The sequence below is a fragment of the Cnephaeus nilssonii genome (assembly GCF_951640355.1).
Source record: "Cnephaeus nilssonii genome assembly, chromosome: 13".
NCBI classification, from domain to species: Eukaryota; Metazoa; Chordata; class Mammalia; order Chiroptera; family Vespertilionidae; genus Cnephaeus; species Cnephaeus nilssonii.
The window spans coordinates 70,349,721-70,375,605 of NC_137084.1; the positions used below are offsets into that span (position 1 = coordinate 70,349,721).

Below are 25,885 nucleotides of genomic sequence, written 5' to 3' on the forward strand. Positions count from 1 at the left end.
CTGCTGGTCAGTCATTTGGCCGTCCCTCGCTAACCCCCGTGCCAGACTGGTCGCCCCACACAGCCTGCTGGTCAGTCGTTTGGTCATCCCTCGCTAACCCCCTACTGGCCTGGTCGCCCCACGCAGCCTGCTATTCGGTTGTTACTGTAAGGGCATCGTGACCAATTTGCATATTACCCTTTTATTAGTATAGATTATTATGTATTAATTACTGTATTACTTTTCATACGAACTGTAAACGTGCTTTTGCCCCACTCTGTATTTATGCCTTTTACTAAATATATTTCATAACTGAAAATCTAGTACCAAATACCTTCTTCATTGTATTTTAATATAGACTAGTATGACTCAAATGTTTCATCCTCATTTCCTATGAAGAAATATGAATTTAAAGCATCCCCCTTCACAGTGTTGAACTAAACTAACTCTGAAGGCAGAAATTATTACTGTATGAAGTAGTGAGGTAACAGCATGAGAAGACACAATATCTAAGCAACATCACAACTTCTGAGACCATAAGATTTCATCAAGGACCTGGATAAGAGTCAAAAAAGACAGAGATCAGTTAATACTGACCACTATGTAGTATACTTACTAAAATGCCCTAAAGGCAACTAGTGTATGGGTGAAGTTGATAAAAAAGCTTATTTTGTGTGGCCCAAAGAACAATCAAGAAGAAGGGAGATTAGTGGGTTGAGGATAAACAAACCTTTTAACATCCTATAACCAAATGCAGAGATGGAGAGAAAAATCAATAGGCCCGTGACTCTATATAGGGCCAGACTATAGCCAAGGGTAAAGAGAAAGATCTAGAACATCAAAAAGTCATCCACTGAAGGTCTCTCATCTTTAGATTGACTCATAAACAAGAAGAATAATCTAATTATCTATATCTATCTTATCTACCCATTCATGCTCCCAAGAAGAATCTGGGAGAATGAGTCATGATTAAAGTCACAAGAGGGCCATATCCAAACCTTTCAAAACTATAGCTAACAGAATCTATACTAATAAAAGCCTAGGTGGTCCTCACACCCTCATGAGTGACGTCATCACAAGATAGCCACGCACATGGGGGCGATCAGGCCGGCGGGGAAGGGCAGTTGTGGGCAATCGGGCCAGCAGGGGAGGGCAGTTAGGGGCAATCAGGCCGGCAGGGGAGAGCAGTTTGGGGCGATCAGGCAGGAAGGCAGGCAGGCAGGTGAGCGGTTAGGAGCGAGCGGTCCTGGATTGCGAGAGGGATGTCCGACTGCCATTTTAGGCCCGATCCCACACAAATTTCATGCACCTCCTGAATTTCATGCACTGGGCCTCTAGTATACTAAATATAAAGGCTTCACAAGGTTAAGACAGACCACAATACTGAAATTTAGAAGGAAAAGATACCCAAAGGAAAAGGGAAAAATGTCCAAAGTTGAACCCCATAAGGCAAGCATCTAGTAAAAAGATCACCAGCCACCATAACCAGTTTGGCTCAGTGGATAGAGTGTCAGCCTGCGGACTGAAGGGTCCCAGATTCAATTCCAGTCAAGGACATGTACCTTGGTTGCAGGCACATCCCCAGGAGGGGGTGTGCAGGAGGTGGCTGATCGATGTTTCTCTCTCATCAATGTTTCTAACTATCCCTCTCCCTTCCTCTCTGTAAAAAAATCAATAAAATATATATATTTTTTAATTTAAAAAAAAAAAAATCACCGGCCATTTTACCTATTTTACATCACACAACTTTTTCCGGAAGCAACGGAAAGCACAAATTATCTCCCACACACCAACACCCAAAAATTTCCAGTAAGCTTCTATTTAAAAAATAAAAGCACTTTTAAAAGAAGGCATAAGTACATTTCACTTTTTTTTATGCTTACAAGAATAGTTTATTTACCCATGAGCTAGCTTTTAGATTTCAAAAGCAATATCCAAAGCCCAAGGCTAAGTATATGTATAAAGAGAAATAAATGTTCTTCATAAGAACTACATTTTAAAACTCCATATATTTAGACAAATTATTTTAAGAGACATTCTAGGCACTATATAAAAAGCCCAGAATCTGAACCAACAAAAATCTCATTTTCACCATCAGTATTAATGGCATGTTACATTTATATAACTCTTTAGAATTTATAGAGCTTCATTTTATATTACTTTGCCAAACTTAAAAGCAAGCAAACAATGAAAGAAACAAATTAAAAATAAAATTCCTGAAATGACAAAGGCAGTGTCGGGGTGGCACACTGATCACTACATATCAGAGACCTATAATTTCCAATTCATTGCTTTTTTCAACTCTACCAGAATTCCCTCCAGAAAGAAGGATCCTCAATAGATTGATCACGATTTTCTGCTATCAGGAAACTATCTCTATACCCTAGAGCACACTAGTATTTCTAGCTATAATAGGAGATCCAGATCTATTGGATCCCAATGGTAATTCTTCCATTTTAAATAATGGCAATAGTTTGCCTTCTAGCCAAGAACTATTAATCCTCAATTACTCCCATTCAGATTCCCCACCACACACTCTGTTCCAGTTGAGTCTGTAAATACCCTTTGATTTTGATCATCCATACCTTTACTGATTAAGAGCATGATCTGGCAGGGTTCACAATCATCTAGCCACCCACAGTTCTCCAAGCTTGGCTGGTTCTCCAGGTGAATAATCATAAAATAATATATTTAGAATAATTCCATTTCTATAATTTTTTAAAAATGCACAAACATATATAAAAAATTTCCTAGGTGGTAGGATTTGGGTGTTTGTTTTGCCATTGTCTAGAATTTGTATAGTGAATAAGCATCCTACCTAATAATAGACAAATATGCAAATTGACCGCACCTTCGCTACGCCCACCAGCCAAGCCACGCCCATCAGCCAATCAGGATGAGTATGCAAATTACCCAAACAAAGATGGCGGCTAATTTGCATATCAAGACAGCGTAGAAAGAAGCCAAGAGCTGCAGAAGGGAGCAAAGCTGTGGAGAAGCAAGCAAGGCGGGGGGAGGAGAAGGGAGGAGCGGAGGCAGGGCCGGGGGAGAAGGAAGGAGAGCGGGCAGGCTGGTGGAAAAGGCGGGGCGGGGGAGAAGGGAGGAGCAGAGGCGGGGCCGGGGGAGAAGGAAGGAGAGCGGGCGGGGTGGGGTAGAGTGCAGCAGGAAACCCTATTGCAGGATTTTTCCTGCAACGGGAACGCTAGTTACTTTTATAATAAAACAAGTTATTAAAACCAAGTAAAAAACTGTATATGCTTTTAATAATCTACATTTTTTGTATCACTATTACCTCATTAACACATCCTTGATCTGCCAATATTAGCATATTTCCTTATTCTGACCATTACCTTTGAAGACATGTGTGAATTTGCCTTCCATACCTAACATATACATCATTTATACCTAAAATCTGGTCACTAAATATTTGGTGCATGAAAAAATGTAAACGAACCACCAGGAGTTGCATTAGTACAGCAATTTTCAACCAGCATGCCGCAAGAATTTTTAAAACATGCCATACCTATTTAGTCAAGGGCATTGATGTCTTTTCCCTCAGATTGTCAAATAAAAAAATGACAACAGCCAACACAACAATAGCTGTTTGGTGTGAATGAATCAAAACTGTACCTATTTTTGGTCAGATCAGCAAAAAAATATTATTTTTTGGTATCCCTCAGAATTTTAGTAATTAGTTTATGTGTACCATGAGATGAAAATTGCTGTATTTAGTACATAAAATACTGGATTTGGGGTTAAAAGAACTAATTTCAAATCCCTATTGTACTATTTATAACCCTAGATAATGAGTCATTTTATCACTGTACATCACTTTTTAAAAAATATATATTTTTATTGATTTCAGAGAGGAAGGGAGAGGGAGAGAGAGATAGAAACATCCATGAGAGAGAACCATGGACTGGCTGCCTCCTGCACACCCCACACTTGAGATCAAGTCCACAACCCAGGCATGTGCCCCAACCAGGAATCGAACCATGATCACCTGATTCCTAGGTCAACGCTCAACCACTGAGTCATACCGGCCAGGCATTTTTATCACATTTTTTTATTTATAAGTTACACAATTTGAATGAGATGATCTAGGTCCTTTCAGGAGCTAAAATTCTATCCCTGCAACTACTAATATACTAATCACTGTTCTCAATAAAAGTCTGATCAAGAGTTAGAGAAATGGAGACAACTGTTGGTCACACTCTGCTATTCCACAGCTCTTCTCTCTTTTTTCCCCTCCCTCTATCTCCTATTCTCCCTGTGCCTCAGCCTTACATGTGGCAACCAGCCCCAACAGTTCCTGCCACTGTGGGAGAACAGTGCAGCCAGCCATGCAGACAGCGAGCCATAGGCAGCAGAGTCCAACTGTTCTGTTACTCCTGCTCAACGTGGTACAAAGGAGAGCTTATTTCCGGGGGGAAAAAGGGTATCTCTGACTCAGAATACCTAAAGACTTACACTAGATTTAAAAAAGAAAAAGACAGGGAAATACCCTGGGAAAAATAAAGTCATCTGCAGCCAAAGATCATGAAAACATGAACAAGTATACCACAATAGGCTCAACAGTGTGACAAATGAAGTTCACTGCAAAATAACTGCAAAGAAACCAAGCTGGATAATGTGTATTGCATGGAAAGCTTCTAAAAAAATAAGTAAGAACAAAGATTTATGGCATTCACAGGACAAATGTAGAAATCATTAAACACTATCAACTATCTCCAGAAAAGAAAAATTCTAAGACTGTTTTTAATAGATTTAGGAAAAGAAGAAAAAAAAGGAAGAAAACCCATTTTAAAGCAGTACTGATACCACCTAAAATTATCCTTTCAGGAAACTGAGTTAGCTACAATTAACCCCATTTTACAAGAGCAGAAACAGAGGCTTAAAGAAATTAGTAACTTTTCCAAGGGTACACAGCCATGCGATGACAGAGCCAAACCCAAGTTTCTTGAATTTTAAGGAGACTGTTTGATCAACTATGCGATATGTGTCTTCTCATAGTCCAAATAAAGAAGGAAAAAATGCATATATTTTAGTGTATGATCACAAATTGTAGCAAATTGAAGCTATCTACCTTCTTTCTCCAAGGACCAGGCTTTCATGAAGTCTAGAAGCCCTGCCTGGGAAGAGTAGCCACTAAAGTTCATTAAGTAAAAACAGCTGTTCTGGGCACACTAGAAGAATGTGAACTGTGTCTGAAAAGACTCCAGTACCATGGTCGGCAAAGTGTGGCTCGCGAGCCCCATGCGGCTCTTTGGCCCCTTGAGTGTGGCTCTTCCACAAAATACCACGGCCTGGGCAAGTCTATTTTGAAGAAGTGGCATTAGAAGAAGTTTAAAAAATTTGGCTCTCAAAAGAAACTTCAATCATTGTACTGTTGATATTTGGCTCTGTTGACTACTAATGAGTTTGCCGACCACTGCCCCAGTATAATGCCAGCACTGGTGCTTCCTGAGTGAGCTTGGAGACATTTAACCTCATAATCTCTGAGGAAGAGTTCCCTAATAAGATCTCTTCCATAAGGCTATCATAAAAGCTAAGTGAGTCCGTTCATTTATTCACTCAGATATTTATTGAGTGTTAGGAAGTGGCTAAGATATAATCCAAGCATTCCCCATGTGGATGTAGGGGAAGGGAAGAGTCTTTCTGGCTTCAAAAAATAAATAAATAAAAAGCAATACAGTCAGATTTCCTCATAAACATACCAGTGACAGGCCTGCTTGGGAGCAAACCTGGTAAATTTGCTAGTGTGAGAGTAGTCCTCAACTATGAGATGCTATTAACAGGATGTACCAGGTTTGTTGACAGACTATGGATTCAAGAGGTAGGTCATGACGGTTAGCCTTGTAACTGAGTATACCAATGGCACTTCTGTGTAAGTGATAAGCCATACATATCACTTAGAGACTCTGAGATTAATCTGGGCCAGAGCACACCCTGATGTGCAAGAATGAACCTGTGCACCTGTGTTGAAAATCCCAGATTTTTTCCTGCCTCATATATACCTCGTGATTACCTTTATCCTTGAAATTATTAAAGTTTCATATTAGGTGTATTAGACAGCTTCTAAAATGGCTCCCAATAATCCAGGCCTCCTGGTATTCACACCCTCGTACTTCCCCCCCTACACTTAATTGTGCAATTTGTGTAACCACCAGGATACTACAGATAAGATGGAGTGTGACTTCCAAGTCCAAGTCATAAAAGACATTGTGGTTTCCATCTTACTCTCCTTTCCCTCTCATTTGCTCTCTCTGATGAGCCAGCTGCTATGTTGTGAGAAACCCTATGAAGAGGATGACCACGTAGAAAGGAACTGAGAGGCACCTTTGACCAGTCAGTAAGAAATGATCCTGTCAAAAAGTTCGGAAAGGGGTCCATCCCGTTAAATCTGAAAGTGCTGTGTGACACCTTGACTGTAGCCTAACAACAACAACAAAAAAAGATGAAACTCAAGTTTTAATAGATTAAGAACATGTGATTAACCAATAGCCAGATGACCCACAGAAACCATAACATACAGTTCTTGCTTTAAGTCACTAAACTGTAGGATAACTTGTAAAACTGAAACAGCTAATTAATATATTAGCTAAGATCTCTAATTCATGCATCTGATTTGAGAAATTAGTTGTGTTGTATCAAGTGTCCACTCTGCAAGCCCTGTGCTAGGCACTCAGAGTACATCACTTAGCAGACAACCTGCCTTGCCTTTATAAAGCTTATATTCTAGTAAAGAGAACAAAAAGCAAATAATAAATATAAGTTAATGCTCTAATATATTTAAAGGTGTCAAGTGCTATGAAAAAAAAAAAAGAACCAGGTAAGGAGGAGAGGTTGGGGCAGGGTAAGAAAGACAGCCATGTGGATACTTAAGGAAAAGCAGTCCAGAGAAACAGATAATATAAAGGTCTAAGACAAAAACATGCCTGGCATACAGGAGAAACAACAAGACCAGTGTGGAGCATAGGATAATAGGAACTGGGGTTGGAAGGGGGTTGCACAATGTAAGCCCAGAAAGCCACTGGTTTTTACTCTTGAGTAAAATGGGAAGCCATCAGAGGAGCCACGTGATCTGGCTTGTGTTTTAAAAAGGATCACTCTGCCTGCTATGTTGAGGATAGACAGCAGGAGAGCAAGAGGGAAGTACCTGGGAAAGAATAGACTCCTAAGAAATATCAGCCCCTTTATCTACCTTGATAGCTAGACTGGTCATACTCTTCCTTAGCTCCCCAATACTTCTTTGATGCAAAAATAATGGATTGATTTTGCCCTCCGTTTTTTAAGCTTTAAATTCCAGATACCAATAGACAAAGGCAGAAGGCCATGTAAGGAAGTACCAGCCTCTATAAAGGTAGAGTGGACTGAAGCTAGAATCTCTGTAAAGTCTAAACTAAGGGAATGAAAGAATTTTCACTAGCAAATATTGTACCTATCTTAAACCTAAGGTATACGTAGTAAGCTTCAGTAAATTAATACTCATGGAAATTGTCTTCTCACTTTAATTATTTCAATTTACAAACCAATTTAAATTGTTTTCTTCATTATCTGTTCTATAAAGTACGAGTATTTCCCAAAAACAACCATCATAAACTCTTGACAAGTTATCACATTAGAAATTTAAAACACTTTCCATCTGTATATTTGCTGCTGATGATCTAAACTATTGCCCATGAGTGTGCAAGGCAAAGAACTGTCCTCTGCTGTCCCCTAGTGGAACCACCTAAATCACTCCCCACAAAATCTGAGAGCCACAAAACACAGCCAAGATAACTAAAGTGGAGCTGTAATATTGCTGGACTGTACTGCTACTCTGGAAAACAAAACAGTTACATATATATATATATATATATATATATATATATATATATATATATACACACACACACACACACACACACACACACACACACACACATATACACATACTCCCATCTTTTATATAGCAACTCCCAATTCCTTATATATAAACAGTTACATGAAGTCCCACCTTTTACCCACAGACCCTCACTCCCCAAATGAAAACATTTTGAAAGTGAGGAGTATCTGATATATACCTATTTTCTATTCCCAAATCTTTATTTTCAACTGGGCTTTTTTATAAGTGGAAGAGCCTGATTTTGTGAGTACCAAACACTGCAAACCCTAAAGATAATCACATTTAAGAAGTAGAAAGTATCACAGGATACAGTTTTATAAAACTAGATTTGGGTCCCTTGCCTCATTTGTTTCTAAAGGAGATTAACCACTATGTTAAAAGGGGTATGGATGATTAAGGGAAACAGAGGGAATTTTTTCTCAACTGCTAAAGATCAAAAGAATTTTAGCCAAAACCGGTTTGGCTCAGTGGATAGATCGTCGGCCTGCAGACTGAAAGGTCCCAGGTTCGATTCCGGTCAAGGGCATGTACCTTGGTTGCGGGCACATCCCCAGTGGGGGGTGTGCAGGAGGCAACTGATCGATGTTTCTCTCTCATCGATGTTTCTAGCTCTCTATCCCTCTCTCTTCCTCTCTGTAAAAAATCAATAAAATATATTTTTTTAAAAAATAAAATAAATAAAATAAAGATCAAAAGAATTTTAGACAGGTGAATAAATTAAAAATTAAAATAGAGTAAGTACTTTAAGGCAACAAGTACCTGAATCATACTTTTCACTTAGCTAAAACACAGGAAAAAAGAGGAAAACTAATTTTCCCAAACTTTAGTTATTTTGCCACAAAGCACTAAGTTCACTTATCTACATTCATGTCACTGTTCAATTCCAAAAGCAAATGCTATCTGGCAACCTGGTTTTAATTACAGCATATACACAAGATTTTAATTAATTTCAAATTTTAATTTAGCCTTTATTCAATTCAATTATCCAGGCTCATGGCCTAAGAAATTTTCTAATTATCTCTAAACCCATTAATGGCAACTTTTAAATGGCAATTTAGTCAATTTTTATTAAATTGCCAAAGAAAAATAAGCATTACATATCCTAAACCTTTCCACTCACTATACATCTAAAAGTGTCAATTCAAAGTATTTTTAATTGGTTATGAAGGATCAAACAGGCTTGTACTTTAAAAATTAATGACATTAGAAATTGCATTTAAAAAAATAGTTTTTCAAATTAGTACTCTCTCTCTTAAAATACAATCAATTGTGATGCTGTTCTACCTCCTCCGCAGCTCCACAGTCATTAAGACCAATTTCATGTTCACCATGGCATGTTGAACTACATAACATTTTTTTATTTTTCATTTTTTATTGATTTCAGAGAGTAAGGGAGAGAGAGTGCAAGAGAAACATCAATGAGAAGAATCACTGACTGGCTGTCTCCTGCACACCCTCTACTGGGGATTGAGCCCACATCCCGGCATGAGCCCTGACCTGGAATCGAACCATGACCTCCTGGTTCATAGGTCAACACTCAACCACTGAGCCACACCAGCCAGGCTCAACCACATAACATTTTTAACAAATTCTCTAGGAAACAAGAATCCTGAAACATTTGCCCTTCATGAACATTTTCCTGATGCACTAAAATGTCCAATAATCTTCATATAGGAGGAATAATATCAAAACATTGCTAAATGTATTCTATAAAGGAATTAGTTTGCCCTGCCCATGTCAACACTAATCTAAAAGCCTGCTTACTCCTGATCCAATATGCTAGTGAGAGACCAGACCCAACTTTCACAAAATGCAAATGTGTACATGGGCACCTGTACAAATTCATACTTATTACACATCTGTTGAGAATTAAACAACAGAGAAACATTCATTCCAACAACCACAACTAAAAACTTCTGAATATCTCACTATGAAAGATAATCTGAACATGTACCCAATGCATCAGAGACACTGAAGCACAATGTACCATCTCATAAATGGAAAACAAGGCTGCTATTCTACCTAGGTCATTTACTTAGATCACATTAAAAACAATGTTGTCGTTCTAAGATAAGTTTGTCTAAATGTAAAAAGACATCATACACAGAACCCAGTTCTAACCCCATTGCTTATTCAAATTATATAACTGCAATAAAAACACATTCTTTGAACCCTTTAATACATAAATCCTGTTTATAAAAAGTTTTACCTTTCACTCTTTTTTTTTTTTACCTTTCACTCTTATACTATGCTCTCCCTTAATGGTGGTCAAAAGAAAAGCACTTAAGTGATGAGACCTTGACTAAAGCCCATGTTTAATAGCCCATGGGCTAAAAGTGAGCCAAATGAAAAATGTTTGAACAGTCAAAACATTTTATGATAATTAGAAAACAAAGAGAAAGAAAGAGCTCTACTTCTTAGGCTGTAGAAGAATATGAAAAACCTTCACTTACGCTGAAACAAACAACAGAATCAAACAAAAAGATAAAATTTATTTAAAGCCATGAGAACTGTGGACACGAAGAAATGTAAAAGTAAACACCAAAGGACTTCATAGATAAACAAGAGACAGAAGACAATTGGACCACTTGCTGAAGGACATGCAGGGCAAATGGAAGAAAAACTACTGGAGAATGAGTCTCTGCTTGGATGAGTATTCCAATATTGTTCTAAAGATCCTGCCATCCCTAGGGAATCATTGTAAGTTCATGGCTTAAAAATCTGAAGTAACTGTTGTTCCAGTTAGTGTCTCTTCCATCATTAAACGTCAATGCCTCATTGACGTCCATATTATAAATACTCGTTTATCCAGTTTTGATGAGAAAGTGGTAACAAAATGGAAAACCAAAAAAAAAAAAAATAGTCCATCTGTGGTTAATCATAATTAAGTGTAACTCTATTATGGTTATTATTTTGGCTGTTTCCAATTCTTAACCATCACAAATATCAGTAAAATGAACATCTTTACTGAAACTTTTTCCTTCTCCCTATTTTCTTAAGATCAATTTCTGGATATGGAGTTACTGAGTCAAAAGGAAGAACTCTTAAGACTTTTGAATAAGTATTACAAAATGCTATCCAGAAAGATGCTAACCATTCACAGTTCTACCAGCAGCATACATATTCCAACTTCACTGCAACCTCAATAGCAAAGACATTTGTTATTCTTTTCATTCATTTAGATACCTTTCTATGCCATTTACTCCCAAATGATTATGACTTTTCTATATTCTTTTCCAGATAGTTTCCCCGCCGCTTGTTAGCACTTGTTCATTTTACTGATAATTGTGATGGTTAAGAATTGGAAACAGCCAAAATGATAACCACAATAGGGTTATGATTCATTATGATTAGCCACAGATGGACTATTTCTTTGGTTTTCCACTTTATTGCCACTTTCTTTCTCATCAAAATTGGTTAAGAGAATATTTATAATGTGGACGTCAATGGACATTGATGTTTCATGATGGAAGAGACACTAACTGGAACAACAGTTACTTCAGATTTTTAAGCCACCAACTTTTAGTGATGTTTTTATTGGGGAAGAAGGGGGACATATATGAAAAAGGGAGTATTTTGGAGTAGCCTCCAGCAATGTCTAATTTCCACACTAGGGGGGAAAAAAGAGAGAAATCTACAACTCAAAACCACCTTGCCTCTTAGGGCCGATACCATAGAAAGTAAGAGTACAGATCTAGACTAGAGGAGTCAGACTGCCTGGATTAGAATCCTGGGGCTGTGTGTCTTCAAAAAATTGTTTAACTGCTCAAACACTTAGTTTCCTTCTCTGAAAATAGATATTAAATAACAGTCCTATACCTCACTGAGGGATCATTAGGATTCAGAGAGATGATGTTCAGTGAGCAGTTCTTGTAAAAAGTTTAGTAAGTAAACAAAGTTAGAACAAAAAAACTAAAATAAGATTTTCATTGATTTTTCGCAGCAGTAATCAAGTCTCAGCCATACTGACTTATAACAGCTGACCAGATGTTCTCAAACTACACCATAAAAATGCCCAACTATACTCACTTTCCTGAATTCTATGTCTGCATTTCAGGGAGCATAGTTTTTTATTTAGATAGCACCAAAAGCAAAGAAATGGGCCAGCACACTCACCTGGCAGTTCTACCTGCACGGTGAATATATGTGTTGGCATCTTCAGGACAATCAAACTGAAGAACCCAATTCACAGCTGGGAAATCTGTACAGAAAGAATGTCAAGGTAGAAAGTCAGTTTCAAGGTCTGCTCTGCTGCACTATTTTTATTTTACAATATTGCTTGCTAGGACTTTCTGTCACATCAAACTGATAGCTATAATCTGTGGACTCTTAAAAATAAAATTAATTGCATGAACCAAGAGATAATAAACACTTCTTTGACAAAGTGAGCTAAAATTAATAACAGTATTTGAATGTGAAAATTATTTCTTATCTGACACAGCAGAGACAGACAGCTTTGTGTTATACAAATAATGAAATATCCTGATATTTAATAACCTAAAAGAACCAGTTCTCATGGGTTCCTAGTGAACCATAAAACTGGTTTCTAAATTTAAATAAAGGTTTACTTTTCCTGCTATTCCCATCTCCATTCGAATTAAGTCCCTCTCCCAATTTCCTGGCAGTAATTACTCCATATATATTTCTGGCTACATAAGTTTCCGTTCATTTCCAGAGATCTTGCTCTCAATTCCTTAATTGCTCATTCTCTTACTATCTTTAGTCATTTAGAAACTTTGCTATGAGGTTTTCAGACCACCTTCTATCATAGATGAAAGGACTGAGCACTTTAAAAAAAAAGATGGGAGTAACAAAAGGAAATGTTTAGCCCAGCCGATGTGGCTCAGTGGTTGAGCGTGGACCCATGAACCAGAAGGTCACAGCTCAATTTCCCGGCAGGGCAAATGCCTAGGATGGATTTGGGTTTGATCCCTAGTAGGGGGCATGCAGGAGGCAGCTAATCAATGATTCTTTCTCATCACTGATGCTTCTATTCCTTCTTCCCTCTCCCTTCCTCTCTCTCTGAAATCAATAAAAATATATTTTTTTAAAGCAAATCATGAGATAATTTCTAAACTTGACAAATTAAGAATTGACAGTATAAGATTGTTACTCCAAAATATAAAACTAAATGTCAAAAGAAGAAATAGCAGATTGAAATAATTGCTTTTTGAAGAGTGAGGAGGGGTAGAGTAGGGACTGATTTGTCTTGTAACTCATTTTTACCCATATGCGTATGTTGCTCATTAAAATAGTAAAATAATTTAGAAAAAATTAAGAATAAAAGAAAGTTTAAAAACGATACTGGTGTATTCTAAAGAAATTCTTAAACATTTACATAAGAATAGAGCTTCAGATTATTCATTGCACCTCTTTGGAATAAAAACATAAACTTGAATGTCCTTTACTCCAGGAATGGATAAATTCATGCTATGACATACTCTACAAAATACACATTAACATGGGAAGACTTTAAAAGCAAGTCATAGACTAGTTTGTTTAATATTACTGATGCAAAGTTTTTAAACACCCAAGAAAGTACATGCTATTTATGAATACATTCATCTAAACTTTTTAAAATAAACTAGAACAAAGGTTCTTGACATTTTTTGTGGCTATCTGAAACCTATAGACCCCTTTTTTAAAAATAATTCTTTATTCTTGAAAGTATTACATATGTCCCCTTTTTCCCCCCACTGGCCCCCTCCAACCCCCCCCCCCCAGGTCTTCACCGCCCCATTGTCTGTGTTACGGACCCTTTTTTAATGTATAAATTAAAACGTATAGGACTATAAAAGAAAAATTATAATAAAATATAAACATTTTTATTAAAAATTTAATATTGTACTATGTATACTTATTTATTAACACATTAAGTAACAACCTAATTGTGGGTCTGATAACCACCATCCTACATAATAAAATGGTAATATGTAAATTACCATCACTCCGCTACGCCCACGATTGGGCCAGCAGGAGGCGCAGGGGGCGGGACTCAGGGTGGCCGGGGTAGCTGATTGGGCCAGAAGGACGCTGAGCTCGCGGTGCCTCTGGCGCCCGCGAGCTCAGCGTCTGTACCATGGCTGCCGGAGGCTTTCGGAAGGCCTGGGGCGCCTGCGGACAGCCAGCCGGACAGGTCCCCCGCGATCAAAGGCCAAAGCGGGGGACCTGGCCGCCTGTCTGCTCCGGCGCAAGGCCTTTCGAAAGCCTCCGCAGCGCCGGAGGCTTTCGGAAGGCCTGGGGCGCCGGCGGACAGCCAGCCGGACAGGTCCCCCGCGATCAAAGGCCAAAGCGGGGGACCTGGCCGCCTGTCTGCTCCAGCGCAAGGCCTTTCGAAAGCCTCCGCAGCGCCGGAGGCTTTCGGAAGGCCTGGGGCGCCGGCGGACAGCCAGCCGGACAGGTCCCCCGCGATCAAAGGCCAAAGCGGGGGACCTGGCCGCCTGTCTGCTCCGGCGCAAGGCCTTTCGAAAGCCTCCGCAGCGCCGGAGGCTTTCGGAAGGCCTGGGGCGCCGGCGGACAGCCAGCCGGACAGGTCCCCCGCGATCAAAGGCCAAAGCGGGGGACCTGGCCGCCTGTCTGCTCCGGCGCAAGGCCTTTCGAAAGCCTCCGCAGCGCCGGAGGCTTTCGGAAGGCCTGGGGCACCGGCGGACAGCCCGCTGGTGCACCAGGTGCATGATTAAATCATGCACTGGGCCTCTAGTAATAACATAATAGAAGAGGTTTAACAATATTTCAAGATATCTGCAAAACCTGTAATGTAAAATATTTCAACCTAGAATTCTATTCCCATTCCAACTGTTATTCAAAAAATAGGACACTGAGCCACCCCGGGTGGCTCAGTTGGTTAGTGCATTGTCCCATACATCAAAAGGTTGCGGGTTTAATTACTGGTCAGGGTACATACCTAGGTTGTGAGTTCAATCCTAGGAGGCAACCCATTGATATTTCTCATATCCATGTTTCCCTCTCTCTCTTTTCCTTCCTCTCTCTCTCAAAACAATAAATAAATAAAAATATATCCTCAGATGAGGATTAAAGAAAAAAAAAAGAATAGGACACAGATATGCAATGACAAAAAATTTACCTCCCATGCACCCTTTCTTAGAAAGCTATTAGAGAATGAAATTTAAAAAGAAAAGAAATCAAAAAAGATCTGAGAAGAGAAGTCCCGGATGGCAAATGTGCATCAAGCTTATGAAGCAACCAGTTAGATTAGAGCTGGAGACCAAAGACTACCAGAAGAGAAATTTTCAAGAGAGAAAAAAACAAAACAGACTGTTTATGAACTGCTAGACAATTAGGCATGTGACATCTACAGGAACATTTGAGAAACATTAGAACTGGAAAACAAAACTAAGCAAATTTTAATTATTAATTCAAAGAAAAACACAAACGAAAGTACAAAAAAGGAGACAATCATACTACACTACTTCCCTTATCACACAATTATGTAGTCAAAACAATGTAAATGCAAAATGTTCATTTTACCAAGTTGTGATATAATGACATAGCCTAGAGAGCTTTAAAAACATGCATACTTATCTAAATACCTCCAGTTACAGAGGGATAAACTAATATGATGTCTTGAGCTATCATTTCAAATACTCCAAGAGAAATAAAGAGACAGGAGGAAAAGGAATCATGAAAAAGATAGTTACTTAAAGTGGGTAGTATATGACCATACAGTAGACCTATTGTCTTTGTGTATATTTAAAATTTGTCATAATAATTAACACAGTAAAATAAAGTGATTCAAGAATTCAAATTACCACCTATTTATTCTCATCTCATTTATTCTCATCTCTAGTTTGCCCATAATTATTTCCATACCTCATTCAACCTTCACAAAGCCACCAGTTGTAAATCACAGTGGCTTTTTGAAGGTTTAAATATATTAAATATGATTTTAAAATAAAAACTAGGATGCTTGCTGAAAAGATGGACTTCACTGATTTTTCTTGTTAAATAAGCTGTAATATTTATTTATTAAATTTTCAGTTTCAAAAAACACAACAATTTTTTAATATCTTTAAACCTTTCATTCTTCTGTGATTTTGTAGGCTCCTCAGGATTCTATGCTATAGCTATTATCATAAAACAATATGATCACAAAGATGGAAATATTACAAAAAATCTTCACTGATGTATATTCTTAATGCTAATCATCTCAGTTACCAATTCACTTGTTTTTCTCTTATAAGACAGCCCAATTATTTGAGTCAAACTATTTGAATTCCCAGAATCTACACATTTATAAGCAAATCGTATTTCCCATGATCACAGAATATTTTCTCCAAATCTTTCTTACCCAATCCCCTGGCTGCAATATCAGTAGCAAAGAGTACTGCAGCTCTCTTGCGAACAAATTCATTATAGACTTCCATTCTTCTCATCTGCTGCTGTCGACCATGCAGAGCAAGGATAGAAATACCAGGACGTAGCCGGCAAAACACTCGATACAGATACTGAACCTAGGCATTAACAGAAAAATGAGTTTAATATATCTGGATAGCAGCAGCAAAGCAAGTTTACAAGATGAACAGCAAAAAATGTATTAAGGAGCACTATTAAAGATATATAGAGCAGAAAAAGGAATATGTAGTAGAGTTATGGTGTTAAAAGCATTTTTTCTCACGTTATTCCCTAATCAATTCTGGTGGGGGGGGAGGGGTACTCCCCTTACCTTTTTAAGTTTATAGCTGATATTTTTGCAAATTTAATTGGTTACAAAGAATGTAATTTCTGGTATATTGTAAATATTAATATTTTTAAATAAATACTTAAAACATCTTATAAATGTACACAATAGATTCTAAATAGCAAAGCAATTTGATACCCACTACCAATTATTTATAACATGTCAAAATAATGAGGAGACGCCTGGCCAATGTGGCTCACTGGTTGAGCATCAACCTATGGACCAGGAGGTCACAGTTCAATTCCTGGTCAGGGCATATGCCTGGGTTTCAGACTTGATCCTCAGTGGGGGACATGCAGGAGGCAGCCGATCAATGATTCTCTCTCATCATTGATGTTTCTATTTTCTATCTCTCTCTCCCTCTCCCTTTCTCTCTGAAATAAACAACAATATATTTTAAAACATAATAATGAGGAAACTATGCATTGTGTGAGACAGCCCTTCAATTTTGCTGCAAACCTAAAACAGCTCTAAAAAAATTAAGTCTTAAAAAAATAAAAAGTTAAAAATACAATGTGAAGAAACTTCTCTTTAACAAAAAGAAATTTTACATCATTCCTTTTCCTCCTTGAACTCTTATTTCCTGACTACACAGAATTTTATCTTTACAGCATTATGCTTGAAAGTCTTTTGAAGACTTTATCAAAATTTATTGTTTTATACAACAAATATATGTATATCAGTTTTAACATTTAAAAATTTCCTGTGGCCATAAAGCTGTATTAAAAATTTTCTTTTGGGGTTAAATAAACTATCACTACAATCATTATTAGTACAGAAATGACCAAAACAAGAAATGCTAGAATTTGATTTTAAAAAACTGTTAGACATAAAATATTTTATTGCTGTAAAATATTGGACATACAATAGTAGATGTTATTACATCTCTTAATTTATGGGACTAAATAGAGCTGATTGTTATAGTTTTACTACTTGTCTTTATCTTATGTATTCATAAGTGAATACTACTGATTGCTAGACCCAGGCAGAGTACAGCATTATTTTATTTCTATTTTCTCTTTATAATGTAGGTATTAAGAAAATCTCATCACAAAAATATAGGAAATGGACTAAAATGAACTTTAACTCTCTGAACTCTTATAAAAATCAGAAAGAAGACTTGACTTTGGGTGCTGAATACACAATAAATATGCAGATGATGTATTAAAGAATTGTACTCCTGAAATCTATGTAATTTTATTACCCAACTAGTGGCCCGGTGCAGATTCATGCACATTGAAAGGAAATTAATTAGAAGAAATATTTTAATATCGCTATTCGCCCTTTCTCTATAATAGAAGTGTCAACCAAATTCACGATTGAAAATGACAGATTGAAACACACATATGCGATTGGCGTCAGCGAGAGCTTTATATGCATCGCGCATGCATGAGGCAACTTAACCTTTTATATGTATACTAGAGGCCCGATGCACGAAATTCGTGCACGGGGGAGGGGGAGTCCCCTCAGTCCAGCCTGCACCCTCCCCAATCCGTACTGCCCCCACGGACAGCCTGGTCACCCCTAACTGCCCCCTAAGCCAGCCTGGTTACCCCTCACGGCTCCCCCCCCCCCCCCCCCCGCTGGCCTGGTCACCCCAAGCAGCCTGCTATTCAGTCATTTGGTCGTCCCTCACTAACCCCCCCCCCACCGGCCCAGTCGCCCTCACTGCCTCCCCACCAGCCTAATCGCCCCCAACTGCCCCCCCTGCCGGCCTGATCGCCCCATGCAGCCTGCTTGTTCAGTTGTTTGATTGTCCCTCACTAACCCCCCTGCCAGCCTGGTCATAGGCAGCCATCTTGTGAGGGTGTGAGGGTAAATTTGCATATTACCTTTTTATTATATAGGACAAGAGGCCCAGTGCATGAAATTCATGCACGGGGTGTGGGGGTCACTCAGCCCGGCCTGCACCCTCTCCAATCCGGGATCCCTCTCACAATCTGGAACCATTGGCTCCTAACTGCTCACCTGCCTGACTGCCTGATCCCCCCTAATTGCTCCCCTGCCGGCCTGATGGCCCTATCTGCTCTCCCCTACTTGCCTGATTGCCCCAACTGCCTATCTGCTCTCCCCTCCTGGCCTGATGCCCCTAACTGCCTATCTGCTCTCCCTTCCTCCCCACGCCCTTCGGACCGGCACAGGCATGCTGAGAGCTTTCTGCCACGACCCCTCCCCCATCCTGATTGGTCGTTACATGACGACATCCCAATTTGCATATTCCTCTATTATTAGTATAGATAAAATAAGCTTGCTTAATTACACCTGCTTTCTGATGTAGCTAAACTTTTTACAGCCCAGTGAACTACCCCAACTTCTCTTTCAGGTAACTGTCAGCAACACAGCAGCAAATATCAACATGAAGCAGATTATTATTATAGATCATGCAGGGAGAACAAAGGGTAAAATATTTAACTACAGCAGTGTTTGACCATATTCTGCGCAGTGAGAAAACCTGAAGTTATTTTCAAGTTCCACCATTTCTTACTTCTTTCCAGTCGGATCAAGTTTCTAAACTTACTAAATGTCTGTTTTCCGGCTAATTAAAAGAAAATAGGATTCCACCAAGTCTCCTATCTGCCTACTCCAGGACTTCTGTAAGGACAAATGAGATGAGGCATGGGAAAAAGCTTCACAAACATTTGGTTAAAGTGTAAAATGTTTGCACCTGGCTATAAAGCAAGTCGTGTTCCTGGGCTGAAGATTCTGCAAGGAGGTTAGCCGCTAGGAGAGGAAGCCAGGCATTGCTACGTGACGTCATTACCCGGTGCCCACAGTGACCGTTTCCGGGCTGGGCTGGGCTGTGGGCTGCATTTTGCACCATGGGGTCTCGGCAGCATCAGCTGCAATTTGGTGGGCTGTCACTCCAGGGTGGTGGCGGGGCCTGTGTCCCACTTGGGGGAAGCCGAGTGTTGCTTTGTCGGCACCAGGTCCGTGCTGCCGTTTCTTTGTAAATGGCCAGTGTGTGTCACGGCAGCTCCTGAGTTGAGCATCTGCCCCCTGGTGGTCAGTGCGCATCATAGTGAAAGGTCGGACAGTTGGAGTGACACTTAGCATATAAGCCTTTTGTATATATAGATATCACTCTAATAAATTCAATAAAAAGGTAAAAATTTTGCAAAATCATGACAGATAAAATCTATATATATAAAAAGCCAGCAACTGGAACACCATAATGACTGGAACGATCTGTCGCTATGACGCCCACTATGGCCAGCGAACTGGCCCAATTAGCCTCTCCCACCCTGTTCGAGGATGGGGCAGCCACCAACACTCCCTCGGCCCCGACCCTGATCAGCCTCTCCCACACTGATTGAGAGCCCTTCCCCCGAGCTGGCGCCACCCCTGATCAGCCCACCCCACCACAAAGGCCTGCAGCCCCTTGCCCCAGCTGACCCCACCCCTGATTGCCCCCCCCACCCCTACTGGCCAATCACCCACGGCCCCTGCCCCCAGCCAGCCCGCCCCTGATTGGGCCCCAATCCAGGCAGGCTGGCCGGACTCCACCTGTGCATGAGTTCATGCACTGGGCCTCTAGTTTATAATTATCTAGCACCTAATAACTCCATTTAAGTCTCCCTTCAAATTTTGTTCAAAGTAAAGAATGGGAAACCACCTGAATTTTGAAATGACCTGTTACCTTATTAGAGTCATTCGCTTTCTGATTAGCTACCCTGGTGCCAGAAAGGTTCTCTGACCATGAGACAATGAATCAGTAAGATTAAGGATAGAAAGACATAAGCCTTTCTTTTGTAAAGTTTTTAAAAGAACTACCATGTCCCTAGCCGGTTTGGCTCAGTGGATAGAACATCGGCCAGCAGACTGAAAGGTCCCAGATTCAATTCCAGTCAAGGGCACATGCCTGGGTTGCAGGCTTGATCCCCAGTAGGGGGGCATACAGGAGGCAGCTGATCAATGATTCTCTCTCATCATTGATGTTTCTATCTCTCTCTCCTTCTCCTTTCCTCTCTGATATCAATAAAAAATGTATATATTTAAAAAAAAAAAAAAAGAACTACCATGAAAAGGAAATGGGAAATGAGAACCTACAGACCACAGAGGCCCCCTCAGGCAAGTCAATCTCAGAGAAGTACATATGGAAATTAAGGTATAAAGTGAGTCCATGAAAACTTTCTACAATCTGTCTCTCTCAAATCAAGACTGACCTTGAATTCCTACTATTGAAAAAACTGGTTGAGGTGGAAGATGTATATAGATTAAAGCCATATAGGTTCTAAGTAAGGAGTTTATATTTAATTCTAAAATTTATAGAAAAAGTCTTAGAAGGTTTGCAGCAAGGCAGTGACATATTCCGGTTTCCACTTTCCAAAGATCATTGTTGCTATAATGTGGAATAACTACAGTAAAGAGAGTAAAGAAATGGAGAGACCAACCAGGAGTATGAGGAAATTAAGCATGGTTCAGAGTAAAGAGCAGCATGAGGGGTAGTGAGAATGGTAGTGCTAATGAGTTATCAATAGACTGAATATGGATAAAGACAGACAACAATTAAGAATTCGGGGGGTGTTGGGAGGAGGTAGAGGAAGGTATTGGGGGGAAAATGGTGATGGACAGAGACTTGACTTAGGGTGGTGAACACAAAACACAATGTATAGATGATGTGTTATAGAATTGTGCATCTGAAACGTGTATAATTTGGTTAACCAGTATCACCTGAATAAATATAATAAAAGAGGGGGGGGGGGGAATCAAGTCACATATTGAGATGAGGAAGCAAATCTTAGGAGAAAGAAAATTTTAAATTGTTTTTTCTATGTTAAATTTGAGATGTGCTTTAGACATTCAATTGGAAATACCTAGTAATCAAGTTTGAGATGTGGATTTGGCAGCTGCCAGAATACTGATAGCACTTAAAGCCATGGAATTGAAGAGGTTACCCAGAAAGAGAATAGATGGAAAAGGGGCAGAGAAGGGTAGAGGACAGAGATTGGAAGAACTTTAACCTGCAGTGGAAGGCAAAAGAGAGCCAGCAAGGAAGGTTAACAGAGCAGTCAGAGGCAAGGGGAAACATGTTAGTGTGGAGTCACAGAAGTCTAAAGAAGTGTTTCAAGAAGGAGAGAATGCTCAACTGCATTGCTATGCTTCTAAGAGGTCAAATAAGTAAGGACTAATGACTGACCACTGACTTTGGTAGGCTGTACCTTTTAAAGGGGCTGACTCTGGAAGACTGAGGAGAGAAGAGGAGATGAGACAGTGATGCTGAGTGGAGAGATAAATCGTTAAAAGAGTTTGCTGTGAAGAAGAGCAGAAAATAGAGGCAGTGTTTGTAAAGGGATATGAGCTTTGTATTTTATTCTTAACCTTTTGCACTTGGATGTCGAGTGTGACTCGACACGGTTAGCATTAGAATAAAGGAATCGAGAAAAAAGCAAGCGAGTGCAAAGGGTTAATCTGGGCAATATTCAAGAATAACAGGGAGACAAGAAAACATAGGACAGAGGACATCTGCAGTAACAAACGCCTTGTGCAGAGAGAGGATAGGGAGCACCAGTAGAGGGACTAGTTGTAGATTCTTCATCCACTGTGATGAAAGGCAAAGCAGAGTATTATGGAGTAAAATTTCAAATATAAACTCTAAACTTATTTCCTTATATATACATAGCAAAAACATCCCTTCTTTCAGAGATGTAAAGTTCTAAAAATCTAAAAGTAGGTCCTAAAATAAAACTGCAAAGTCATTCTTTACATGGTAAAATGAGAAACCACTACTTATCTTCCTCATAAGATAAAGGGAGACTCATCCTCATACTTATCAGGCTAAGCTATTCCAAAAGTTATAAATCTAGAATCAACCTATTCTATGCCAATAACTAAGTCATCAGGGAGTGTGAAAAAGTGGCAAAAATCATCCAGGGTCTCTTCTCTGTAAGGGAAGGAACCCAGTTTTCTTATACAATCACTGAAACCTTTAATTGTAGCACAAGGCTAGTGTTGAAGAAATGTTTATGAACTAAACACTACAGAGGGTAGGAGAGGAAGTTAATTGTAACAAGGGAATTTGGAGTGTCAGAAAAGGACTTCCAAGTATAATATTTGAGCTTGTTAGCCTTAAAGTATGCTAAATATTTCCCCAGAATTGGGATAAAGGGATGAAAGGATGCAGGGAGGGCATTCCAAAGATCAGCATGAACAAAGATATGAAAGCATGAAAATAAGTGACATATTCAATTCAGTCTTCATCGAGGGTATGTGAGTCTCAGATTATAAAGACCTCTGGTTAATCTAGTCATTCCATTGTTCATTCTACCAATTTTTATGTTCTACACTAGTGGCCCGGTGCACGAAATTCATGCACATTAAAAGGGAATTAGAAGAAATATTTTAATATTGCTGTTTGCCCTTTCTCTATATTAGAACTGTCAGAGATGAAAGAAAATTAGTAAAATGTATATGAAAATCTCCCTCCTGTCAGAGTCTGGGACACACCGCGGGACCCAGAGTCAAGTCCCCACCCACCCGCAGGCACTTCGAAATCACAGGAGACCCAGACCGAGCTGGCCCCACCCCCCTCAAGCCCCTCCGGGCTGGGGGCACAGTCTGAGGTCCCCAGCCCTGGCCATGCACCATGCAGCCTCGGGTCCCTGATGTTCGGTCATTATGTGACGGCGTCCTGACCAATTTGCATATTATCCTATTATTAGATAGATATTGTGCTAGGTACTAACAATACTGTAGCACAAGGGACAGTTTCTTCCCTTACAGAGCTTATAGTTTCATCCACGAGTTCCTTTTTAAAACAAAGACACAGGATTCTCTATCTATGGATCCCTCACCACATCTAGCACTCTATTTACTAGAAGAGAAAAGAAAGTGCTATTTGTCTACCTGAAATTCGGTATTTTAAAAGGGATGATCCAACACAAATAACAAGAGAAATAAACATTCAGTACCTCTTTACAACTGGAGAAAAATACAATACTTTTCTTCTTCAGGTGGCTTCTCAAGAAGGAATAGAGTACACTTATTTTTTGCTGCAGCTGACAAACTATGTAGTTCTGCTCCAACGTGGCAGGGGTGCTTATGGAAATAAAAGGAGAAAAAACATTAAAAACATGCCATGTTGGTAATTTTGAAAATCAGACCAGAAAAAGAACTCAAATGTTATAGTTGCATGCCTCTCTCTCTCTCTGAAGGAACTTGCTGATGGTAAACTTCAATATCTTAATAGGGCCTTGGGTTACATAGATATACATACTTATGAATGCTACTACCATTAGGTAGCATGTAGGTAGCAGGGATAAGGTGTTCACTGTAAAATTCTTTCAATTGTGCTACATGTTTGAAATTTCTCATAATAAAATGTTGAAAAGACATATACATATATTTACTCTTTGAACTAATAAGACTACTGATAAACATACAAAAAGATATGGTATTATTTATAAAGCAAAAAATGAAAATCAACCCACATTAATAGAGAACTTGTAGAATGAACTACTGTGTACCCACACAATTAAGTATCTTGTAGCTGTAAAAAAGGAATGAATAATCTATCCAAATATTATCTGGCTTGGGCTATACAAGATGCACACACACACACGCACGCACATACACATGCACATTCATGTACACAGGTATCCCTGTGTCTGCTTATAACTTTAAAAAAGAGGCAGACACCCAGCAGTTGTGGCTCTGTGGTTAAGCATCAACCCATGAACCAAGAGGTCACCAGTTCAACCTACATGCCCAGGTTGCAGGCTCGATCACCAATAGGGGGGGTGCAGGAGGCAGTCAATTGATGTTTCTCTCATTAATGTTTCTATGTCTACCCCTCTCCCTTCCTTTCTCTCTCTTAAAAAAATAAAAATAGATTCGGAAACCAAGATGGCGGCATAAGGTAAACACCTAACTGTTGCCTACGACAACAATTTTGAAACTACAACTGGAAAACAGAGTGCACACCGTCCAGAACCACCGGAAAGCTAGCAGAGTGGAAAACCTACAACTAGAGGAAAAACAGAGAGGGGGACGCTGAGCCTCAGAAGCTGTGGAGGTGCGGAGATCCGTGAGCGCGGAAAGGGCGGGCGGCTGAATACGCGGCAGGCTTGCTCGCAGCACGCGGAGAGGGAGGGCAGCAGACGCTGTGTGGCTAGCTTTCTCGTTTGGGAGAAAAACGGAGCCTCCCAACTGCACTGAGGTCCAGCTGCGGTCGGGGAGAAGCTGGTCTGTTTGGCGGCGGGCGAGGCTTGAAAGCTGCCTTCTCTCAGAGGCGCTTTGATTAGGGCACGGAGAAACCGACCCTCTTAGGGCGGCGCGGACGGAAACCAAGTTTGTCTGCGCCATTCTGAGACTCCGCCCCATCCAAGCTGAGCACAGCCCTCCCAGTGACTGGATTTCTAGTTCGGGAGAAAGGCAAAACCTCCGGTCTGCACTGAAATCCAGCCCCAGCTGGGGAGAAACTGGTCTGTTTGGCAGTGGGCGAGACTCGAAAGCTGCCTTCTCTCAGAGGCGCACAGCCATTAATTCGGGCACGGAGAATCCGCCCCTCTTAGGGCGGAGCAGACGGGAAACCAAAGCTTGTCTGCACCACCCTGAGACTCCGCCCCATCCAAGCTGAGCACAGAAGCTCTCCCAGCGGAGACACTGCTGATCCTCACAGCCAACTGGCTTGGAGATCAACTCCCGCCAGTGATACCAACAATCCCAACCACTCTGAACTCCAGTTTCTGGGGACACGCGGGGGACCCAGACGCCTACGGGACTCTCGGCCGGTCGGAGAGTGAGAGTGACTTTTCTGTCTGTGTGGACGACACCAGATTTCAACCACTCTCATAAGGGACACATTCAAGAGGCAGACTCAGTGAGCACCAAAACCCTACTGTGTCTCCAGCACAGCAATTCTTCCATTATAGACACAGCAGGCCCTCACAACCAATTGGACCGGAGGTCAATTCCTCCCAGTGTACCAACAGCAATCAGGGCTTTTAACTGCACCAAGACTTTCCACTCAGCCCACAAAGGGGAGTACCAAGAGCGACCACCTAGGGTGATTGGGGAAGCTGAGCTACCGGCCCCTATAGGTCACCGTCCACACAAAGCCACTCCATCAATACAGGGAGGCAGCCAAAATGTGGAGACATCAAAGTATGTCACAAGTAGGAGAGATAGATGAAAGCAAACTAATGGACAACACAGTGTTCAGAACCATATTTATAAGGTTACTCAAGAATCTCCTAAAAACCGCTGAGAAACTTGAGGAGACCTTCAAGGACCTTAATGAGAATACCAAAAAAATGGAAAAGAACCAGTCAGAAATTATGCATACACTGTCTGAAATAAAGAATATACAGAGTAGACCACCG

At 40.1% G+C, this 25,885-nt stretch overlaps 1 protein-coding gene across 1 annotated transcript in view; it reads right to left on the minus strand.

Annotated features, from left to right (window-relative positions):
- DDX10 (DEAD-box helicase 10) overlaps positions 1 to 25,885 on the minus strand; it is a 250,891-nt gene that overhangs the window by 198,154 nt on the left and 26,852 nt on the right. The window contains exons 7-9 of the mRNA XM_079787350.1: positions 23,474 to 23,600; positions 16,176 to 16,338; positions 11,984 to 12,068 (exon numbers count right to left, since the gene is read on the minus strand). Coding sequence (XP_079643476.1) covers positions 11,984 to 12,068; positions 16,176 to 16,338; positions 23,474 to 23,600 — 375 coding nt within the window. The remainder of the gene's footprint in view (positions 1 to 11,983; positions 12,069 to 16,175; positions 16,339 to 23,473; positions 23,601 to 25,885) is intronic.